Here is a 19706-nt window from a genome sequence, read left to right as displayed (position 1 = left end):
TGTGGCCACAGCCTCCCTAGTCACGAAACATGGCAAATATAAAATCTGGCTGGTGGATTTATTGAATGCATAGTTTATTCAGTCACCTTGCTGTCATAAAAGCATCTTCAGGGACGGAGGAGATGAGCTCTGCAGAATAGAGACCCGAGATCAGCTGATAATTACATTCATTTTCACAGCAGCCTTAGCAGTACATCTGTTTTTCTACCAAACATTTTGGTATGGCATTGAGAATTTTTTTAACTGCCACAGGTATTGTAAATTTAATATATTATAGGCAAAACTAGACAAATCTGCATTGAACTTTCCATAGCTGACAGCTGAGGATGAATATACCAAGTATTTTGAGTGCCTTTATACCTTCATAAAGACTAAGAGCTTTAACTAAAGCACCTCATCACCCAGTCAGACGTTTATCTGAAAATGGTAAAGGCTTGATGCCTTTCCAAAATTTTGTTTCAAGAATGTCAGCTACTTTCCCCTCAAAAAGGTGCTAAGCCTAATATTGCATTTTAACCTTGGACTTTCACCCCATGATTAATGTGAATATTTATTTCAATGTGTCCCTCTTATTGGGTTTTACTTTATCCAGTCTTTAGTTGTTTTAGAGAGATGTCACATCATGGTTTTATGCTGTTGCTTTTCATTATGAATGTTTAATTATGAACAGTGACTTTTGTAGATTTCAAATATACAGTTCACAGTTGAGTTTCAGAGGATTTAATTTCTCGGTGTAAAGAGTTTTGTAATGGTGCTTTGTACAGTATGTATTCTAATTTTTTTTTTTTTTTGCACATAGTTTCAGTTTCCCTAAACTGATTTATTTGTACCAAATTTTTGTGTTGTACTAAAGTCCAGAGCACACAAGCTGTTTTGAAATTCCTGTTCTACAACACTACATCTGTACTGAACTCCTGGTGCGTTTAAATGGCTGCATTGATGGAAGTTCAAGCTTTGCTCCTCTGTCACAGCACCATCCTCCAGCTCAATGTAGCATCTTTTTAAACAGCACCACACAGTTAACAGGTGCCATTTGTTGTACTTTACACTATGTAGTAGGTTCCTGGCTCTACCACAGCCTCAGAGCTTTGTCTGTAGTTGTAATTAGTTTATACAAGTGTAATTACTCCTCCACAAACTGACAGTTCTTAGTTTATCATTTCCAGTGTATTTATTACAGAGTGTTTAAGCGTTGGTATCATTGTATTTTCACCCAGCTGTTACATGAGCTTTAACAAAAAACAAATCTGTATAAAATGGTTTTTAAGTACTTCATGTATGTATCCATGCAGAAGTTGAGCAATAAATTGTATGCTGTTTGCACTGTCACAGCATCAATGGTTTTAAAAGTTTTAAGTTTTTCTTAATTAAAACTTTAAAATGTAACAATGTCATTTTTAAGTAACTCAACTTTGTTTCAGCAGAAAATACTTAAAATTTGGTGACTTCCTATGTGCTGTTACCTACAGCAAGGAGTGTGCTGAATGTTCTAGTCAAACACAGCAGGTCTTACTTCTGGCTCTCAGGTACTGGCATGTCTTGGCAAGGACTTTATTCTAGCATTGGTGAACAGATGTCTTCTCTCAAAACTCAGCAAAGCTACACCATCATCCTTGAGGGAAATAAAGGTAAATTTGGTAAAGACTTGCTAAATTTCATCAATTTACCTGATAAATATTGTCCCTTAAAGGTTTCAAGTTAGCCAGGCTTACACCAACTCCCTGAAAAGGTTTGTAGAAGTCAGGGTCTGTGTTTCTGGTTCTGTGGAGAGGTTTTGGTGTGTTTTTTGGGTCTATTTTTGCAGTGAGGTAGCTCATGCTGTAACAGCTGGCTGGTTTATTTAATTGGTAAAAGCAGCTCCTTCAGATGTTGGGGGCGGCTTTTGTTCCTCTTCGGCTCTTTTTACAGTGCATGAGTGTAAATTCTCTGTGTGTTGTCAGTTCCATCAGAGACACCCCCTTCACAGCAACCTTTAAATATTTTATGTACAATGCAATTAAATCCAGTATTCCTGTATCACTTCTCGCACAGCAATTTTAAGCAAGAACTCTTCTACTGAGGCAGAGGACACTCTATCAGTACTGGACTTCCTTACTACCAGCTTGGTTTTGTGTAATTGTTCTTAGTTTAAGTACTCATCCCTCTGTGTTGGCACCTCCTGGGGCCCACCATGTTTGGCTGGTAAAACCTGGATTTCCTGCTGAGCACTGTACTGTTTATAGCACTGGAAGATGCTACAGTAGGTGTAGTGCCTGCTGTCAGCTCCTGCTCTGCCTGGAATCAGACCTTACAATCTGAAGTAAGGTAAAAACTGACTGGTGAAATATTTAATTGTTCTTTAATTCTGGTTCTGTCAGTGTGAAGATGGAGTAATCAGGCTGCACTTGTGAGTGTGGCCCTGAAGAAGATTAGGAATGCTGTCCACAGCTCCTTCCCAGAGGGTTCACCTCTTGCAGAAGCTCATCATGTGCTGCTTTAGAAGAACCTTCATTGTGTTCTAATTTCAAACTACTTTTCCCAATGCATTTGTAGCATAGAAATAGTATTTTATATGCCTTTATATTTTATCAAGCCAGCAACACCAACACTGCAAACACAACTGAAGTGAAGGAGGAGTGAAATAAGTAGTCTTCCCTTGCTTAATGTTTTAAATTCCCAGTTATTTATGTCAGGTTTTTTACAGGAATTCTCTAACTTGGCCTTTCACAGGAAATCTGAACCTCTAATGTTCTTTTAAAGATCTTCTTGTGCTTTGTGAGCTTTCCAATCCGTGATTTCTGGCTAATGGTGTTAGATGGGCTTAGCATCAACAGCCCCAGCACAGATGCAGAGGAGCCTCAGCATCCAACTCTTCCACCAGGATAACTTCACTAAAGCCCTCTGACTTCATCCCAACTTCCTCTGAGTAGAGCCCAACATTATCCCAGACTTGCTAGGAAGGTAAAAAGAGTTCAGAAACTTCACTGGTAATCATAAAAGTGCTGTGGAGATCCCAGATCCCAGCAGGTACACCCCTGACAGGTCAAAATGCCAGAACAGATATCTTAGAGAGAAAAACAGCCTCACACCATCTTCCCATTATAGCAGCTCTCAAAGACTCTAATCATCTTAGCCAGGGAGGACTGCAGTGACGTTTACCCAAGTCTTAGAAGAAATGGCTTTGGCTGTACTGGAAAGAAGCCATCTGAAGTCTGGTTCTCAGTCTGTCTGCTTCTAGTTCTTCAAAAAAGGTGTCATCATCATTGTGTATGATTGCTGCTTGCAGTTGCTGTATTTCCTTTTCCATCTTTGATCTCAGTTGTTTTCTTGTTTTCTGTAGCATCTAAAGAAAATACTGACATTAGCCACAGCATGTAAAAAGAAAAGGCAGTTGGACAAAATTAAGAATACTTACTTGTGCTTGTGCTTTCTCTCTGGTTTGGATTTCTTGGAATTCTTGAGATACAGCTTCTGCTAGCATGGAAAACTAAGCATAACACGTGTGTGAGTTGAACTAATTAAAGAAAGACCTCTAAGTGGAAAAATATGATCTGTCTGATCCAGATGAAGCTTTACCTGATCTTTGTAGTAGTTTTCCAGAGACTCCAGCTCATTCTGGTGCTCTCTCCATTGCTCATCACGCTTCTCTTGAGCATATACTCTCAGGTCCTTCAGTCTTTGCTTCTGAATTTCTAAGCCTTCTTCAAATAAGTTTTTAAATATCTGCCAGCAATTAAAAAAAACAAACCTGAAACTTTCCCAGGAACTTGTAAGTATACATTTACATTTTTCAGCTGCTTTATCTCCTGATGGAATGGTGTTTACATGAGGATAGGCCATAGCCCATGAAAAAGTACAATTATGTACCTAGAAATGGTGGTGCAGACACAGCTGAGCTGGATTTGTACTACTCATTTAGCTGAAATTTTGATAGATAATTTTTCATGTCAGTTTAGTCAGATGACCCAACTGTGCAAGCCAGGACCTTTGAACATGCACTGTGATTTACAACCCACCCTATACTCTGACTGCAGGACATTCATCCAGGTTTCCAGCAGCAGGAAATCCAGCCCGGACTCGGGTTTTCCCTTCCTCCACCAGAACACTTACCAGCTGTAAGCTCACAGCTTGAGGCAAACAGTTCTCAAATCACTAACAGTGGATTATGCAGTAAACTTCTAATCTTTTACTTCGAAAGGTGACAATTGTGTATCTGCTCTTGTGGGGTCTAGTAACTCTCCTTGCTTTCCGTCACTCTGATGTTCAGCCCTAATTAGATCATATCTGTCACACAGTCCACTTTGTTTAACAAAGCTGCCTGTTTGATCAGTTCCCTTAACTGAAGATTTAGATTGTTTTCTTTGGATGGTGACTATAGGAATAACTTCGTAATCCTAATGTTTCTGAAAACTCATTTCCCCAATTTCTCATGTTACTAGCCCTGTTTTTCCACACCGATACTTCATCCTTTCTCCTCCTAGCCCCATAAATCATCCTTTCTTTCACAGTGGTTTGCCCTGCACTGTATCCGTATTTCCAGAGAAGGAACCATTTCATCTGTGGCCTTGACTGATCAACCACTTCCTCCTCACTGTGAGCTCTGGTCACTGTACTTGCAGCATTGAACTACCAGACCTCATCACTGGGGTCCAGACAGGAAAGAATTGCACACTTGCAGAGCAAGACCCCTTGTCTTCACCTTCGCCTCCCGTGTCCTCTCCCGCATCATCTTGGCACGGAGCTGGACCCTGTAGTCGTCGTAGTATTTCCTGGCCCGGGCCACCTGCTGCCGCCTCTCTGTCACCTTGTTCTGAGCCCATTTCTGGCGGTAGATGCGCTGCTTGATTTCTTGCTAAAGGGAGAGCAGGAGCTGTCAGACCACCAAACTGCCAACAGATACTCCTGCAAGCAAAGCTTTGTTAATCATTGCTAATTAGGGTCCTTTACTGAGGACCTTCTCCACATTCCAGTTTTACACTGGAGCTATGGTTTAAAGCTTTAGTCACCACTGATATAGCAAAGTAGTGTTACTATAGAATTAAGGAGTCAGCACTGTTCTGGGAGCTGCAACACAACCTCAGGTTTCTCCTCCTTGCACGTTTTTAGAACTTGTTTTACCTTTTAAAGCAACAATGCAGTGTAATAATAATATTCCATTCCCATGACCCTACCACAAACAGATTATGTGGCATTTTGAGACAACAGCTACTCAAAAAGCATGAAGTTGTCATAAGACAAAAGCCACTTTCATGATTTGGGAATATGCATTCTAGATAGCTCAATGTGAAATCTTTGCATTATGGAACAAACAGTCTTCAAAGAACATACCAGTCTCTTGCTGTGATCTTGATCTCTCTTAATAATTGCAGTAAGAAGCTCATGTTTCTTCAAGGCTTGTTCAACCTGGAGGTTTAAAGAAAATGTTAATTACTTGCATTATTCTGCAGGACAAGCTGTCCTATGCAGCAGGTTTAAATATTGCTCCTCTGCTATGTTTTGGATTTTGTGTTGAGAGTTGCCTTGTATAAGTTAATCAACTTTTGCATCTCATAACTCACTTTTAAACTAAAAGACTGTTCAGAACTAGCAGTGGAAACTACAAAATGCTTTTTAAAAAGCAATAGCAACCCTAGGCAGTACTCAAAAAAAACCAGTATGAAAGAAGGACCACAGTATTTAAGTGGCTGATGAAAAGTTGAACCTATGTATATAAATCTGTACATCCCTATTTAGCCAAGCTCCCAGAACATCCTTCCACACTGTGCTGTGGGTGTGCAGGTGCCCTGTCTGTGCTGTTGATGTGGTGTCAGGGTATCTCTGCTGCCACTCAGCAGAGATTCACTCACTTCATTCTGGAGTTTTGGTCTAGGTCTGCCAGAAAGCGCCTTAAGGTGCAGAGTGTGTGCAAGCTGCCGCTGCCACATTTTATTCAGAATACAGGGTGAAATGTGCAGGTGGGGAAACTCCTCCAGGAGCTGCAACAGGAGGTCGTTGTCTCTTATTGTCACTGTAAGATAAAGACAGAGGTAAGCAATAAATTCCTGGAGAATACATTTCGTTGTAAATTCATGCAGACAGTGTCAGCCTAAGTCCAGAAATATTTTACTTTAAACACTGTATAAAATTACCATGCTGCTGTTACCATGTCAAGCTAAGCCCAGAAGGATATAACATCATCCTACCAGCACAGCAGCAGAGAAAGCAATCCCAATCTTCTATTGTTTTCTCTGAAGAATTGAGCTGTAAAGCTCAAGGTGTCATTTCACTACCACTACCACATCCAACTAAGACAGGTATCACCTTCTTTCTTTTTGTGGTTCTGACCATCGCTAATCAGTGATTGTTTTCTCTCTCTGGTTGCAGCAACTTAAAATAAAGCCAGCACAGCAGTGGCAATGACAGATCCAGGTCAAGTAAACAGGTGCAAAATAAACTTTCCCAGTACATCTCTGATCTTTCTGGCAGGAAGAGATGATAGGGAGATGAAGCAAAAGGGTATTTACCAAATATATGGCCTTCAAAAACTGAAAAAAAAAAAAAAAGGCAGTGTAGCTGAGCAACATCCAGGTATACAGGGGATTATCTGGTGATCTTATCCATAGGCATGCACAGTGCTGATTACCAAAATCGGGCCTAGGATTTGCAGCTTGGCTTTCTTGAAGCATCGCTTGCTCAGCAGAAGCAGTGGCAGCATTAACACCACAGTGGCAGAATCCTGACAAATCCTGCTCTGTTACCTGTACATGGCTCACCTCAAGCCACAGGCCCAATTTTAAATCTGATATATGCTCAGAAAAATAACAAAAGGAGAGCTCAGTCTGTAGTGGAATAAGCACAGGAGTAGCAGCAACAGAAAGAAACCCTGAAAATAATCCAAAGGATTTTAAGGAAGTAGCAAATGGGTCACAATTTGATTGTGCACCGATGGTTTACATTTACTTAAAGCATTACCTTCCCTAACAAAAATCCAGACATACAGAGGTCAGAAGAAGGGAAAATGCTACAGCTGACTGGTATATGTTGGACTGGTGCCTTTATTCTTGGAGTTCAACACGCACTTTCAAAAGATGCCAGTTTTCCACCAAGTATAGTTTTGCAGTTCTTACTTGGAGCTGCTTGCTTTGGCTTCATGATCCCTCGTTTTGGAATCCACTGGCTGTATTTGGGATACTGAGGTGTGGTTTTTCTAGAATAAACTTTCACTGGCTGAGACATTTTTGGAGGTTCTTGAAAGATGTTTTCTTTATACTCTTGTTCCTTAGGAGCAGATGTAAAACAGATGGAGAACAGGTATGAGAAGGGAGACTGATAGAACACAGTTTGGCTATCAGAACTTAAATGTCTTTCAGACTTTAGCATGAGAACTTGGACATATTGCATAAGCCCAGAGTTTACAAAATACAGGTCAGGGTTCAAATAAAGGTTAAATCTCATTATTGCATAACCTCAGCTCTTCTGCAGCACTTAACATTAGTAAGTTACTACTTCAGTTGTACAGTGTTGTAACTATGACACTGGCAGTCAAGGAGGTTTTGTACCCAAAAGTGTCTGGACAGACCATCTAGACAAATTTAAAAAGAAAAAAAATCAAAACACAACCAGCAATCCCCACAGTGTATTACCTACCACTTCCTTGGCAGCTTCTCTGAGCTTGGAAAGTATACACCTCTCCCTCGCTTCATAAATTCTTAGCTCATTTTCATAAGCTTTAGTGACCAGCTAGAAAACAAAAATAAAAGGACTTGTCAGAGGAAATAATCAGTCCATACAGCCACCTTAACTTGTTTGCTGCATGGGTCAAAGTAGCTTCTTCCACTTTAAGTTCTTTTTTTGCAAAATTTGGGGTTTAAGTTTTTTCCTCATCAGGCTACAGATGAAACAGCATATGATTACTAAAGGAGACCAGATGCCCCCATTAAGTAAAAGTGTTCTGTTTTCATGGTTTTAGTATAACTATTAGTAAGAATTACCACAAGGTCTAATCTAAAAATTACCTTTGTTTTTCTTGTTCTTTCATCTCTTTCTTTCTGCAGCTGGCTGCGTATTGTCTTTATTTGGCCTGTTCCACTACCATGAAGTTCATGTTCCTGATGCTGAGATGTGGGTGAGGCTGGAGAGAGGGATTGTGGCCTGCCTGAGTACCTTGGATGTGATGTATCTGTAGGGAAAGGTCATTCACTGAGTATCTAATTTGGGACAAAAAAACCCCAGTGACGTGTATTGTGACTAGGCCCTCATTTCAGAACCACAGTCCTGTGAGCTTGTATTCTGTCCCTCCCCCCACTTTCTATACATTTTTTACTGCAGCTGTGTTTCCCTTGTATTTTTTTTGCAAAGTCTTACCACCGTTTTTTAAATGTTAAACAGAAACTTGGTTGCAACTCTGTTACTGTAGCTCAGGTTTGGATCAAAGACAACACAGAAGTGAACTAGCAATATAAAACTTAGTAACTAACTGTAAATCAGTGTAGCAGCTTTACATGAAAAGGTTTCTTTTATATTCTTTTCCATCCCAATACTTAACTGACACGAGGATTGTTACCTCTCTTGGCTGCCCTTCGGCCATAGTCCATGACATTGTCACTGTGCTGTGACAGGCTGTCCTCATCTGTCAGCTCCTCTTCTCTCATGTGTTCACCCAAAGCTCTCTTCAACATCTATGGGATAGATTTTTTTGTGGGGGTCATGTTCAACAGACAGTTCTGAAGTTTAAATGAAGTAAAGCCACGTGTTAGTTGCAGATTTCCTATTCATCCATATTACACTGATATTCTTCTTCTCTCCACTGTCATTACTAAAGCTGGATTGCTCAACTCAACAAGAGATTTTTTTACTTACTAAATCTAGTTCATTTAGTCTGCGAGACAGATTTTCTGATGCTTCATGAAACTCTTGCTCAGGCACCTTCTCCTTTGTTGTTCTGTGGGAAAGTGAATCTTCAAGCAAATCTGCAGTGGAATTTTCGTATCTGCTGAAGCAGAAAACAGACAGATATCCTTTTTATTCCAAAAACTTGAAGATGAGCATTATCTCCCACAATTCCAGTTCACTTTTTGCCTAAGCATGTTTTTACAGGATTAAGTAAAGCAGAATGTGTAAACGCCTACAACCATATTTAACAAAATGAATAAATGTCAAGAGAAACAGGAAATCTTTCTGTTAGAATTAGTATTTCACTGCCACACAGCCAAGGAAGGAAAGATGTTATTTAAAAAGGAAGTGGGGCTGGCTGGCCATGGAAATGATAGTACCAGTGTGGTTCAGTACCAAAAATCAGAACTTGCCTTGGTGTTCTAGGCTGGTACTGAGATTCAGGTCTTGGAGTCTGTGTTACTTGTTCAGCACATACTGAAAGCTTTTTCTCAAAAGAGGAGGCAGATATAGAAGACTCATATACCAGAGGCACCTAGGAAAATGATTAAATGAAGATTTTATAGATCATGTGAGTAGATATTGTAACAGAACCATCTCAAACCCTGTGAGTATAGATACGTAAAAACAGGCTCCTGACTGCAGATAGTGTGCTTTAGAGAATTAATGTTTAAAGAAATGGACTAGCAAAGTATGGAAGATCAGTTCACAGCTAAACCATTGAACCAGAACAGGGTCTAAGTTAAAGTAATGAGTATCCCCACATTCCACCTCTTCAGTCTGCGACTGATGCCAGGTAGTAGAAATAAGCTGAACTTCCCTTAGTACAGACTGAGCTGCAGCTCACAGTGAGCCAAAAGAGAACACTCATGTCCTTGTGCCATTTAGCTGGTTTACTACTGCCTGGTAACTTCTCTGTTCAAACTGGAATAACTTGGGCTTGGCACAGACATACTGGGAAATGCACCAATGGAAAATGAGTCTCAAACAGAGACAATGTAGAAGTAAAAGCTGTTTAAACTATTGGAATAAGCAAAGTCTGTGAGAACCTCTTGTGGCTGCAGAAGGCAAAAATAACATTTCCAGAGAAAGAAACTTCCTTTACAGACACATTTCTGTGGGGACAGAATGTTATCTGCTGATCAGTTTGTGGGTTTTGCATTATTCAGTTTTTGAAAAGCAAAGGACAATGCAAGAAAATAAAATGAAAGAATATAATAAGCATTCAGGGATCTTTAAAAAAGAGTAAATATAAGTTTTATTGGCCAAAACCCCCAAAATTCTTACTAATTTAGGATGCTGATACATTTCAGAGAAAAAAATGCGACTATACTCCTGTGCTTTGTACATTTTTGATTAAAAAGCAAGATAACCAGTAAACTGGTTGGTTGTGATAAATAGAACTCTGTGGGTGCTGGCTCTGTACATTTTGGAGCAAACAACTCCAGGAAGAACTAAGAACTGACATGACTCACAGGCTGCACATAATCACAGTCTAACAACACTACATCATTGATTGTATATTGAGGAAAGCAAGTCCAAAGCAGGTCTGAAATAAGCCCAGAAGTGCCACAAGACAACAGACAAATTAAGCAGAAATCAAAAAATATTGATTGAAATTCCAAAAATTTAGATGAAACATGTACCTTTGTCACATTGTCCTCAGCATCATCTGATCCCACCATTTCTCCCACTGCAGAAGCAGATGACAAGTAAGTGTGAGTTAATGGCACTGTGCCTACTAATGTGGGCTACAAGTAAAAAAAGATATGAGCCATGGCCTGTGGATCCAAATTACTGAGAGAATAGAATGACCAAGCAACTTTGGTTACCCAGTTGTGACATTCATTTATTTATTATTTATGTGACATAATTTCTCCAGTCTTCAATGTTCAGTGTCATGGGAATGCTGTGGAAACTAAAAAAGGTAAGGAGAGTTTCCAAGGCAACAGAGAAAATGAATACTGAAAAAAATAGCCTCTAAACCTTTCTACAACAGCAGTTAATGGTTTTTTCTTCGAATTGAAACTGGCTTGGTTGGCCCATGTTTCTCTGCTCAGAATAAGCTCAGCCATGGGACTTATCTGCTGGAAGAGACTTCTGTAGTATAGGTCCATCTTAAGGGGATTAACTAAGAAAGGAGTTGAACTGGGGACATGGATTACTTTTTTCCAGTACAGGGAACAGATTAAAAGTAACCTATTTTTGTTTCTCTGTAAAGCAGAGATAGAAATATGAACTTGTGGCTGAATGTAAAAAAATGCACTAGCAGATTCAAAACAATGTTTCTTGTGGTGCCAGTAAAAATAAATGCAACGTTATAACACTTAAGAGTTCCCCTATAGGATGCAAAATTTTCTCTCACCAGGAATCTTTCTTGACAGAGGAAGACTATCAGAAACATCTTCAAATTTTTTGCTAAGTGATTTTTCAATCTGAAATAAAAAGCAAGATGTGTTCTATAAATTCACAGGAGAGTGCTGACAGGAAGGGCATACATTAGGTTTGTCTGCAAATGGAAATCAATGCTGATTTTATAGATAAAAATCAATATAATTATTTCGTTGACTATACTGTAAACTGTGCAGTTGCATTGACTGTGGAGATGTGTATGTATATATGTATAAAATAAACACACCCCTCAAACTAAATTTCTCTCAGGACACTTAGTGAAGAACGAATACACAATCCAAAATTCCTGGAACTGAGATGAACTCTGACACATTCAGAAGTGTTCTTCAGGGACCAGCTAGGTTTTAAAATGAAAGCAGTATTGGTTACTAAAAGACAATTAAATAATCAAATTCCTTACAGTAGGAATGTCCACTGCTTGACTGCAAGCCAAAGCTGCTGCCTGTCTGTCTGAGCTGTGGCAATCTCTCCATCCTGGATCCGAGGGCTGGAAGGGGGGCAGCAGAAGAATTGCTTGCTGAATAGGCTCCCCCAGTTTTGTAGCACTGACACTCAAACTCCCTTTGTGAAGTTCACCAGCATGAACAGACTCCATCCATCCTGAAGAGGCAAATACAAAGAACTTGAAGTGTTACTTGGGAAAGCAGAACATGTTTTGTACATTGTCTGTACATAATAAAGGGAAGTGTCTCAATATCTAATGTGAGCTGCCACCTTTGTTGGATTGCATAGGACAGTGCTGTAACATTTTTATGCCTTAAGAACATGGTTTGAGGATCTTCCACAAGGACTTTTTAGTGTTTTGAACCACAAAAAAGAAAGAATACAAACCACAATTAAAAACAGCCTAGCTGAAGCCAAATCCTAGCTAAGCAGAAATACCCCAGATAATGAAAGTTTGCCTATTCTATTTTATATACTAAAATATCGTATTTCTGAAAAGAATTTATTTTAAAACACTAAAGTGTTTCCATTCATGACTAAAGCTCTTCTTACACACTGCCCTAGTTCCCTACACCCCTAAGTCAAAATCAGGTGGATGAGCTGTCAGAAGAATCAATACCATCTTCCTTTTCCTTTACAATCCCCCTTTCACTTTCTGACAACAGTCTGAGCAATGCTGCAAGAGCCTCGGAGCTTTCAGGTTCTTCTACCCCCATGTCCTTTTCTGCTAGACACAGTATAGGCATCTGAAATTCTAGAAGTGGATGCTTAAAAAGATTAAATTAAGAGCTATAAAACATCTTGCCATGAACTATTGAGATGGACAGTTTTAATGTCTGCTCATTGCTTGGTGTAGCAATCCATACTATGCTCAAAATCTGTTAAATTCTTATTTGTAATTCCAATCAATGAAACATTCATAATTCATAATATTTCTTTATGCCTCTACTTGAGGAGATAAATCATCAAATAAGAACAGGAAGAATTGGAATATTCTTATAGAAAAATAGGAAACAAAAATGAACTCCATTTAAGTCATCTGCACATTATTTTTTTCAGAGCCACCCGTGAAGTTTTGAAGGGACACACACTCCTAAAACATCTTCTTTAAGAATGAACTTACTAGTCTTTTTACAGTCTTAAATAATACATATTACACTGCAACAAATGAAATAAAGTCTTCAGAATTCTCCTATTCTATTGGAAAAAAAAAAAAAAAATGCCTTTGTAGGAGAACTGAGTTAAAACTCAAGCAACAAACCTTTATCCAAATAAGGTAGCTCATGAGTCATGAAAAATAATGCCTGGAATATTTACTTCCAGAAATTTTAACTTCAGCAAGATGTATTTGCTTATTGTGGGTTGTTTGGTTTTTTTTTTTTCTAGTAAGGATTTAAAACAGTATTTGTCTGAAAGAAGTAACTTATAAAAAGGAAACAAAAAGCCTGGAAGGCTTACTACAGAAAAGTGTTAACATTTTTTTCCACACAAACTCACCTTCCCCTCTCTTGGAAAATGAATGAGCAGTATCTCCAAGTTTAATTAATTCACTGGTAGATTCTGAGCCATCTGTATCACAAGTTAGAACAAAATATCCTGACTGGGACCTAAGGGGAACATAAAGCCATCAAGTATTTCCTCTCTCAGCCTCTGCCCGTTCAGCCCACCAGATGGAGCTGCCGAGGAGCGTGCAGGACATGGTCCTGCTGCTACAGAGCAAACAAGAGCAGGAATCACAACCACAAACTGAACTCAGCTTAACGAATCAATCTTTAAAATACAATCTTTAAAACTGATCCAAGTTTCCAAGTTGTTTCATTCTACATAAAAAGTAAACTTGAGGGAAACAGAATCGCAGCTCTTCAAGGGCAAAAGAAGTTCCAGATGTAATTTTACCCCAACCAAAGGAGTCACCTCACATTCCTTTTGGCATATGTAATCAGTAGGTGTCTATACTATAAAAAACCTACTAATTTCTCTACAGATACACAAAGACAGTCAGTCACTCTGTCAAATAAATATTCAGAATTGTTCTTACCCTTCAACTGATGAGAGTAGTGTATGTTGTATAAGTTGACCAGCAGTGCTTTCCAGCTGCTCTTGAGATGCAATTTGAATTTCATCACTGGACAGCACATTTATATCAGCTGTTAATAACCAAGAGGTAATTATTTTCAAGAAAACTACTTCTACCTATAAACTAACAGGTATTAATTCCAATATAATCAAAACAGTTTATGTGTAATATCAACATTATAGTGTTTTATCTAAAATGATGACATGTAACATTCTCCAATGGAGGGGGATGTAGGGTAGGTGGGGCAACTTTTATGGTAAGCTTTGAAAAATTATACCACTACTGTATATCCCCTAATTCCAGTTTTTAATAAACTTTTCTTCTTCCTCAAAAGAACTAAACTCTGGACTTACAGCTAGAAAATTTGAGCCACTAACCCCCACTGGGTAACAAGACTAGCAGTCTGAGGGAAGGGAAAAGCAGTACAGGCACTGAACATTACTACTGTCCTCTTTCTTCTGTCCACTCTGGAACAGGTCAGGAGGAAACTGTCTCAGGCACCAAGAGCTCTCCCCTTTATTCACAGAGTGCAACAGCCAGTGGTGACAGCTCTTATTAGCTCTGAGATAGGAAGACCAGTACTGTCTCAGTAAGATGCCTCTGCAGGGCTGAGCACCTTCTCTTCCCATTTTCCTCAAAATAACCCCTGCTATGGATCTACTCCCAAGACCCACTTCCCAGGAAAGGATGTCATCCCCCTTATGTCCTAGTAAGTAAAAGGGACATTTGTTAATTTTCCAACTAAAGCCAACATTTCCCTCCTTGAATCCTAATCCTAAATCACTTGACTTACAGGTTGAAAAGCAACTAACAAAGAATGAAGTGTCTAGAGTAGGTTTCTGCCACAAGAATGAAGCAGAGGGGAAATAATCTATTTTATTATTGTTTATGAAAATAAGGAATGCAAATATTCAGCTTCACCACTGAAATTTCCTCCCCCAGGGTCAGTTTTGTCTTTCACTTCTCTCCATTGTCAAGGTTATAAGTAACAAAAAACTCCAAATAAATCTTTGCTACATTGAAAACATTTTGGGTTTACATCTCACCTCCAGTCTGAGAAGATGCTTCACTGACTTCTCTAAGATACTCTAACAAACCATCAATTATTTCGAGGAGGTTTTTGATAGATTCCCTGTCTCCTTTCACAATGTTCTCACCTTAAGAGACAGTAATGCCACATATTAATAATTAGTACTTCACAGAAGAAGAATTCTCAAAAGCAAGTTTTCTGTAGGAGAGTGCTTGGAAATTCTTGTAAAGGTGGCAGCTCAGAAGATACCTGGTCACTTATTTATGGCTATGTAGGTAAGCTTAAGGTATATTTTAAGTGTCTTATTTAAATTTGCATCTTTTCAGTTCTAATAAGTGAAAGTTTATTGATGTAATAACTGATTTCACACACACAAATATTCAGGGATATTTTCAGGGACAGTTGTTATTTAATATTTTTCTTACACATAAAACTATAGCACGAAGCAGTCTATGGAGTGGCAGCAGGACTGCAAACACCAGCCACTGTGTACAGGCACCAAGTCAGAGATACTTCTTATCAAGCAGTTTTCATTCTTTGCAGGTTATGCTATGTGAGACCATACACAGGAATACTCAGGGAAAGCCATTATCTGCGTACAGATAACAGATATCACAACACACTTCAACTCTTTACTCACCAACTTTTAAAAATGTAATAACAACTTTAGAGCTCCAGAGTCATGTCTTAAAACCCAGTGTCCAAGCCTGAGCCAGAAACAGATTTAAGGTAACACTTCAGCAGCCAAATGAAGCATGGCTGGATGTTAACTTTAACATTTCTTATTTATTCTCTCTTTGCTGTTTCAATTTATAACCTGATGTCCAAGGCAAGGGGTCAGTGTTCTGATGACATCCACTACCATAAAAAGACCTTCCATGCAAGTATGAAAGCAAGCTGTGTAACATCAGATTCTTAGAGTGTTCTAGTTAAACCACACAGATATTCAGCTGGTGTTTGTCTCATTAAACCAAGTACTTACCAGTGATGTGAGACAAGCTGACCTGCAAATAATCCAATGCCAGGGAATCTATTACTGCTTGTACATTATGTGCATCATCCTCTTGGCTTCCGGGAGCAGCTATGAAATCTATGCAAAATAAATAATATATGTTAGGCTATTTAAATGGATAGCTTGTTACAGGCGCCTTAATTAAACTACTTTAACTTCTGTTTACAAGTTAGTATTTTTTCAGTACCTTTTGTCCTTGGTGAAAAGCCCAACTATCATATGGTCCTATGAAATCTTTTATAAGTATTGAGCACAAACTTAGAACACCCCCTGGAAGATATGAGGGTTTTATCAGGATTAAATTCAATAATAGAGACTACTAAAGCATTTCTCCTCCTTCACTGCCACCACACACACCTGGTTCAGGTCATCAAACTGGAATTGCAGTTTCTGTTAGCTTCTTTTCCTGTCACACACTAATTGGACTGCAGTGTATTCTACTTAATTGGGAACAACATTATTTTTAGTTCTGGGCTTACATTTAACAGGACTTCTACCTTCAATAGATGCCAGTTACCTCAGTGCTATTAAAATCTTCTGCAATTAGTAGTCTGACACTTCCTACACATAACAGTTTATAAATAAAACAAATACATAATTGTGTAGCCTTTGCTCAGTTGTTGTCACTGAAGTCCAGTGGAGTTCAGTTAAAGCAGGGTTAAATCACAGCTCAGCTCTTAGCAGACTGTAAGTATTAAGCATTTTATGAGAGCAGACTTCAGTGTTAACACTGGTGTAAGATAAAATGAGCCAGTTCACACTCTTCAGAAGTATTATGCCCAGACAGCTTTCAAGGCCTAATTTACAGCAGTTTTGCTGTGGCTATCCTCGTAGGTGCCATTCATAGCAGTTCAAAATTAAAATAAAATTGGCCAATATTACTCAAATCTTCTTAAAGAATGACAATCTTATATTTTTGTCTTGGACACAAATACTTTAAATCCCTAAATCTGTAGGAAGTTTTACGAGTTTCAATTTTATTTAGCTACAACATGCACAGAGACAAAAATAAAAAGCAGATTTAGCAATTATCATTCCTACCTGGTACTCTTTCTCCTAAGATTGACTCATAAAGACGAACAAACACGTCAGCACCACATTCTGAGAGATGCTTTATGTGCTGGTTTATGTGACAGGTCCTTAAAAGATCATTGGCAACATCAACCCAATCTATTTAGAAACAAACCATTAATGTCACAACTGAAAGACATGAAGACACTGTTACTTACAGTGAAAGATGGGACCCCTGTGTCTTTGACTCCACCAGAGGTGGTCAAACCCAGGAGGCTGTCCCATCCATCCAAAATATTAAACATATTGTTCAAGTGCAATCATAGCAAAACTGGACTAAGGAGGTGAAAGGCACTGAAGTACCACAGGCTGGGCAGGTTGATTTTTTTTTTTTCCCCCCATGTAATGAAAAACAAATTTGAATCTGGTCTCATAACCAGGAATTCCAAACCTTCAACACCTTAACAAACCAAGCTTTGATACACCATTTATCAATGATCAGAAATGACAGGTACTATTCTTACAAACCCAGGTTTTCTAATAGTCTTAGGCAATGACATCACTTCTAATGCAAATATTCCTCATGAAAGGTAAATTCTACATTAATTATTTATTTAAGGATTAGAATACGGAAGTGGTCCTACCAAGTGCTCTGTTGAGCACAATGATACATGCAACAATATCCTGACTTTCCCCAAACTTTGAGTCCTGAGTTCAAAGTGCTTTGAAAGATATGTATCCTCTACAGTCTTCCCTGTCACTCAAAATTTAGTTTGGAAGAACTAAAGTCTCCACCTCTGTTAGTCTGTGATTTGTAAGTCCAGATTTTCCCCCAAGATGTTCCTTTTGGAAATCAAAATAGTATTTTAGCAAGTATTAAGAACTTCAATTTACTGGAGAGAGCATAAGTCATGTTTGGGAGGAAAACCTATAGAATTACTACAATAGCAACTAATTTGTACAGTTTTCAGTCTTCTGTTCACAGGGAGGGAGCGTTACTTTTCCATCCCTCAACTCCTCAATCAGTTCCAGACATCACTTTAAGTTTCAGATGCATGAAAGGGTAAAGTAGCTAACATCTCCTACGTTTCAGGCTGATGTCTTGGAAGACTTGAATTACTGTTCATCTGCAGCTTTATTAAACTAAAAGCGTCGCCAGGAACGGAACAAAGACAAAAGAGGGGAAGGGAAAGGTTAACGCAAAGAGCTTAAAAAGCCACAACGCACGAAAACGACAGCTTTAAAGAGCTGAATAAAATGGTGCCAGCGATGCGAGCAGCGGGCGAGTCATGAGGGAGAAGGAAGCTCTCCAGCTTGCCTTCCCCGGCTCCGCAGACACCAGACCAGCTGCTGTTCCAGGAGCGGCACCCGCCCCACCGCAAGGCCGGACCCTAGCGAGCCCCGGTCAGAGTCCTCCGAGGCCCAGCCCTACCTGTACCCTCAGCGCTACCCATGGCGGCACCAACGGCTCAGCCCCCGCCCCGCCCCCCCATTTAAACCGCGGCCTGCGCACTCCATTGGGCAGGCGCCGCAGGAAGGGGCGGGGCTGCGCGCGCCAGGGAGTCCGGTGTTTTCGGTCATTGCCGGTGGTACCGGGGGGGGGAGGGGCCGATTGCCTCTGTACTGGGATTGGGAACAGGACTGGGTTTGGACTGGGAGCAGGAACGGGGAGGAAAGAAAAAGCCCGTGCCCCAAAGCCAAGCTGCAGCGCGGGTCACGTGCTATCCCCCGCCACTCCCCGGTCACGTGATGGGCGCCCCCGCCGTTCCCCGCCCGGATCCCCGCAGTTCCGCCCGGCCGCCACCGTCCCCGCCCGCAGGCAGCATGGGCCGGCCCCAGGGCGCTCCGGCCGCCGAATGCGACTGGCGGCGTAAAATGGCGGCGGGGGAGGTGGGGTTTGCCCTGGAGGTTCCGCCTTCGTCACCTGAATGGGAGGCGGCTGTTGGCGTTTTCTCGGTAAAGATGGGGAAAGGGCCGGCCTGGGGCGGGGGTGGAGTGGGGGAAAGTTCTAGCACTCGACCTTGCAAGCTGGCCCGGGACGTTTGCCGGCCGGTATGTCCATTAACGGAGGGTTGGTGTTAATTGCCACGATACAGGTTTGGCAGGGTAACCCGAAGGCATTTCTGTATGAAAGGAATGCTAAAACCTTTATTAAAAATAAGATTTAGAAGTGAGGCTTACTGTATTAGCTGCTAGCATACAGTTTTTTGGAGAGGTTGGATGGTGAAAGTCTATTATCTTCCTTTCTAAGCAACAATATTCCATGCTCCTCAGGAATTCTGGGTTTTCTATGTTGCAAGAAAAAATGGTGCCCTTTATCGTTAAACTCTTCGAGCACGACGAAAGCAACTGAGGTCCCAATTTTGACCGTAAGAACAATGACTGTCAGTAATAACCTCAGTGGTGTGAGCTCCAACAGCCCACGGGTGTCATTCGTAGATCTAAATCCAAGTGCACACACCACCTGAAGAACACAAAAGAGCTTTTGTTGTGTATACGCAAACATAGATCAGTGCTATCAAAACTAAGCTAAATATGGATTTCAGTTTGCTACATACACAGCTCTGCAAAGCTGTGTTGATTTCTTTCCATGTATTGGCTCAGATTAAGAGAACATGAGAAAGTCAAATCAAATCATGCTTAATTTAGGAGGGTGGAACAGAAAGATGAGGAAGTTTTTTTACAAAGGAAATTGAAAGGAGTTCCTTGCAGACTTAACTGCGTGTAGACAAGGCAGGGACTGAGTTTTTGTTCAGTCTTTTCAATTCTTTAAAACGTTGGAAAGATTAAACAGCACAGTAACAGGAGCCACTAAGTTATACACGAACAAAATCAAATTAAGATGTGTTAAGATAAATGCAACAGAACAA

General features: G+C 40.0%; 1 protein-coding gene across 2 annotated transcripts; it reads right to left on the bottom strand.

The window, feature by feature from the left end:
- Positions 1–57: 57 nt before the first annotated feature.
- Positions 58–18290, bottom strand: CEP95 (centrosomal protein 95; the record flags this gene model as incomplete). Of its 2 annotated transcripts, XM_082294242.1 has the most annotated exons (21): positions 58–3322; positions 3395–3466; positions 3556–3702; positions 4679–4831; positions 5308–5382; positions 5826–5986; positions 7086–7236; positions 7606–7698; positions 7974–8137; positions 8522–8636; positions 8818–8947; positions 9264–9385; positions 10497–10543; positions 11216–11285; positions 11663–11862; positions 13204–13313; positions 13745–13853; positions 14830–14940; positions 15796–15903; positions 16867–16995; positions 18269–18290. In XM_082294242.1, the coding sequence occupies 21 exons, from the start codon at positions 18288–18290 to the stop codon at positions 3146–3148; spliced, it is 2466 nt and encodes an 821-aa protein (XP_082150368.1). In that variant the 3' UTR covers positions 58–3145. The 2 variants fall into 2 exon arrangements, with proteins under 2 accessions (XP_082150368.1, XP_082150369.1); XM_082294243.1 differs by lacking the exons at positions 10497–10543; positions 11216–11285.
- Positions 18291–19706: the final 1416 nt, after the last annotated feature.

The sequence above is a fragment of the Coloeus monedula genome, assembly GCF_965178545.1.
Source record: "Coloeus monedula genome assembly, chromosome: 19".
Classification (NCBI taxonomy): domain Eukaryota; kingdom Metazoa; phylum Chordata; class Aves; order Passeriformes; family Corvidae; genus Coloeus; species Coloeus monedula.
This window is presented reverse-complemented; position numbering and strand designations above follow the sequence as displayed.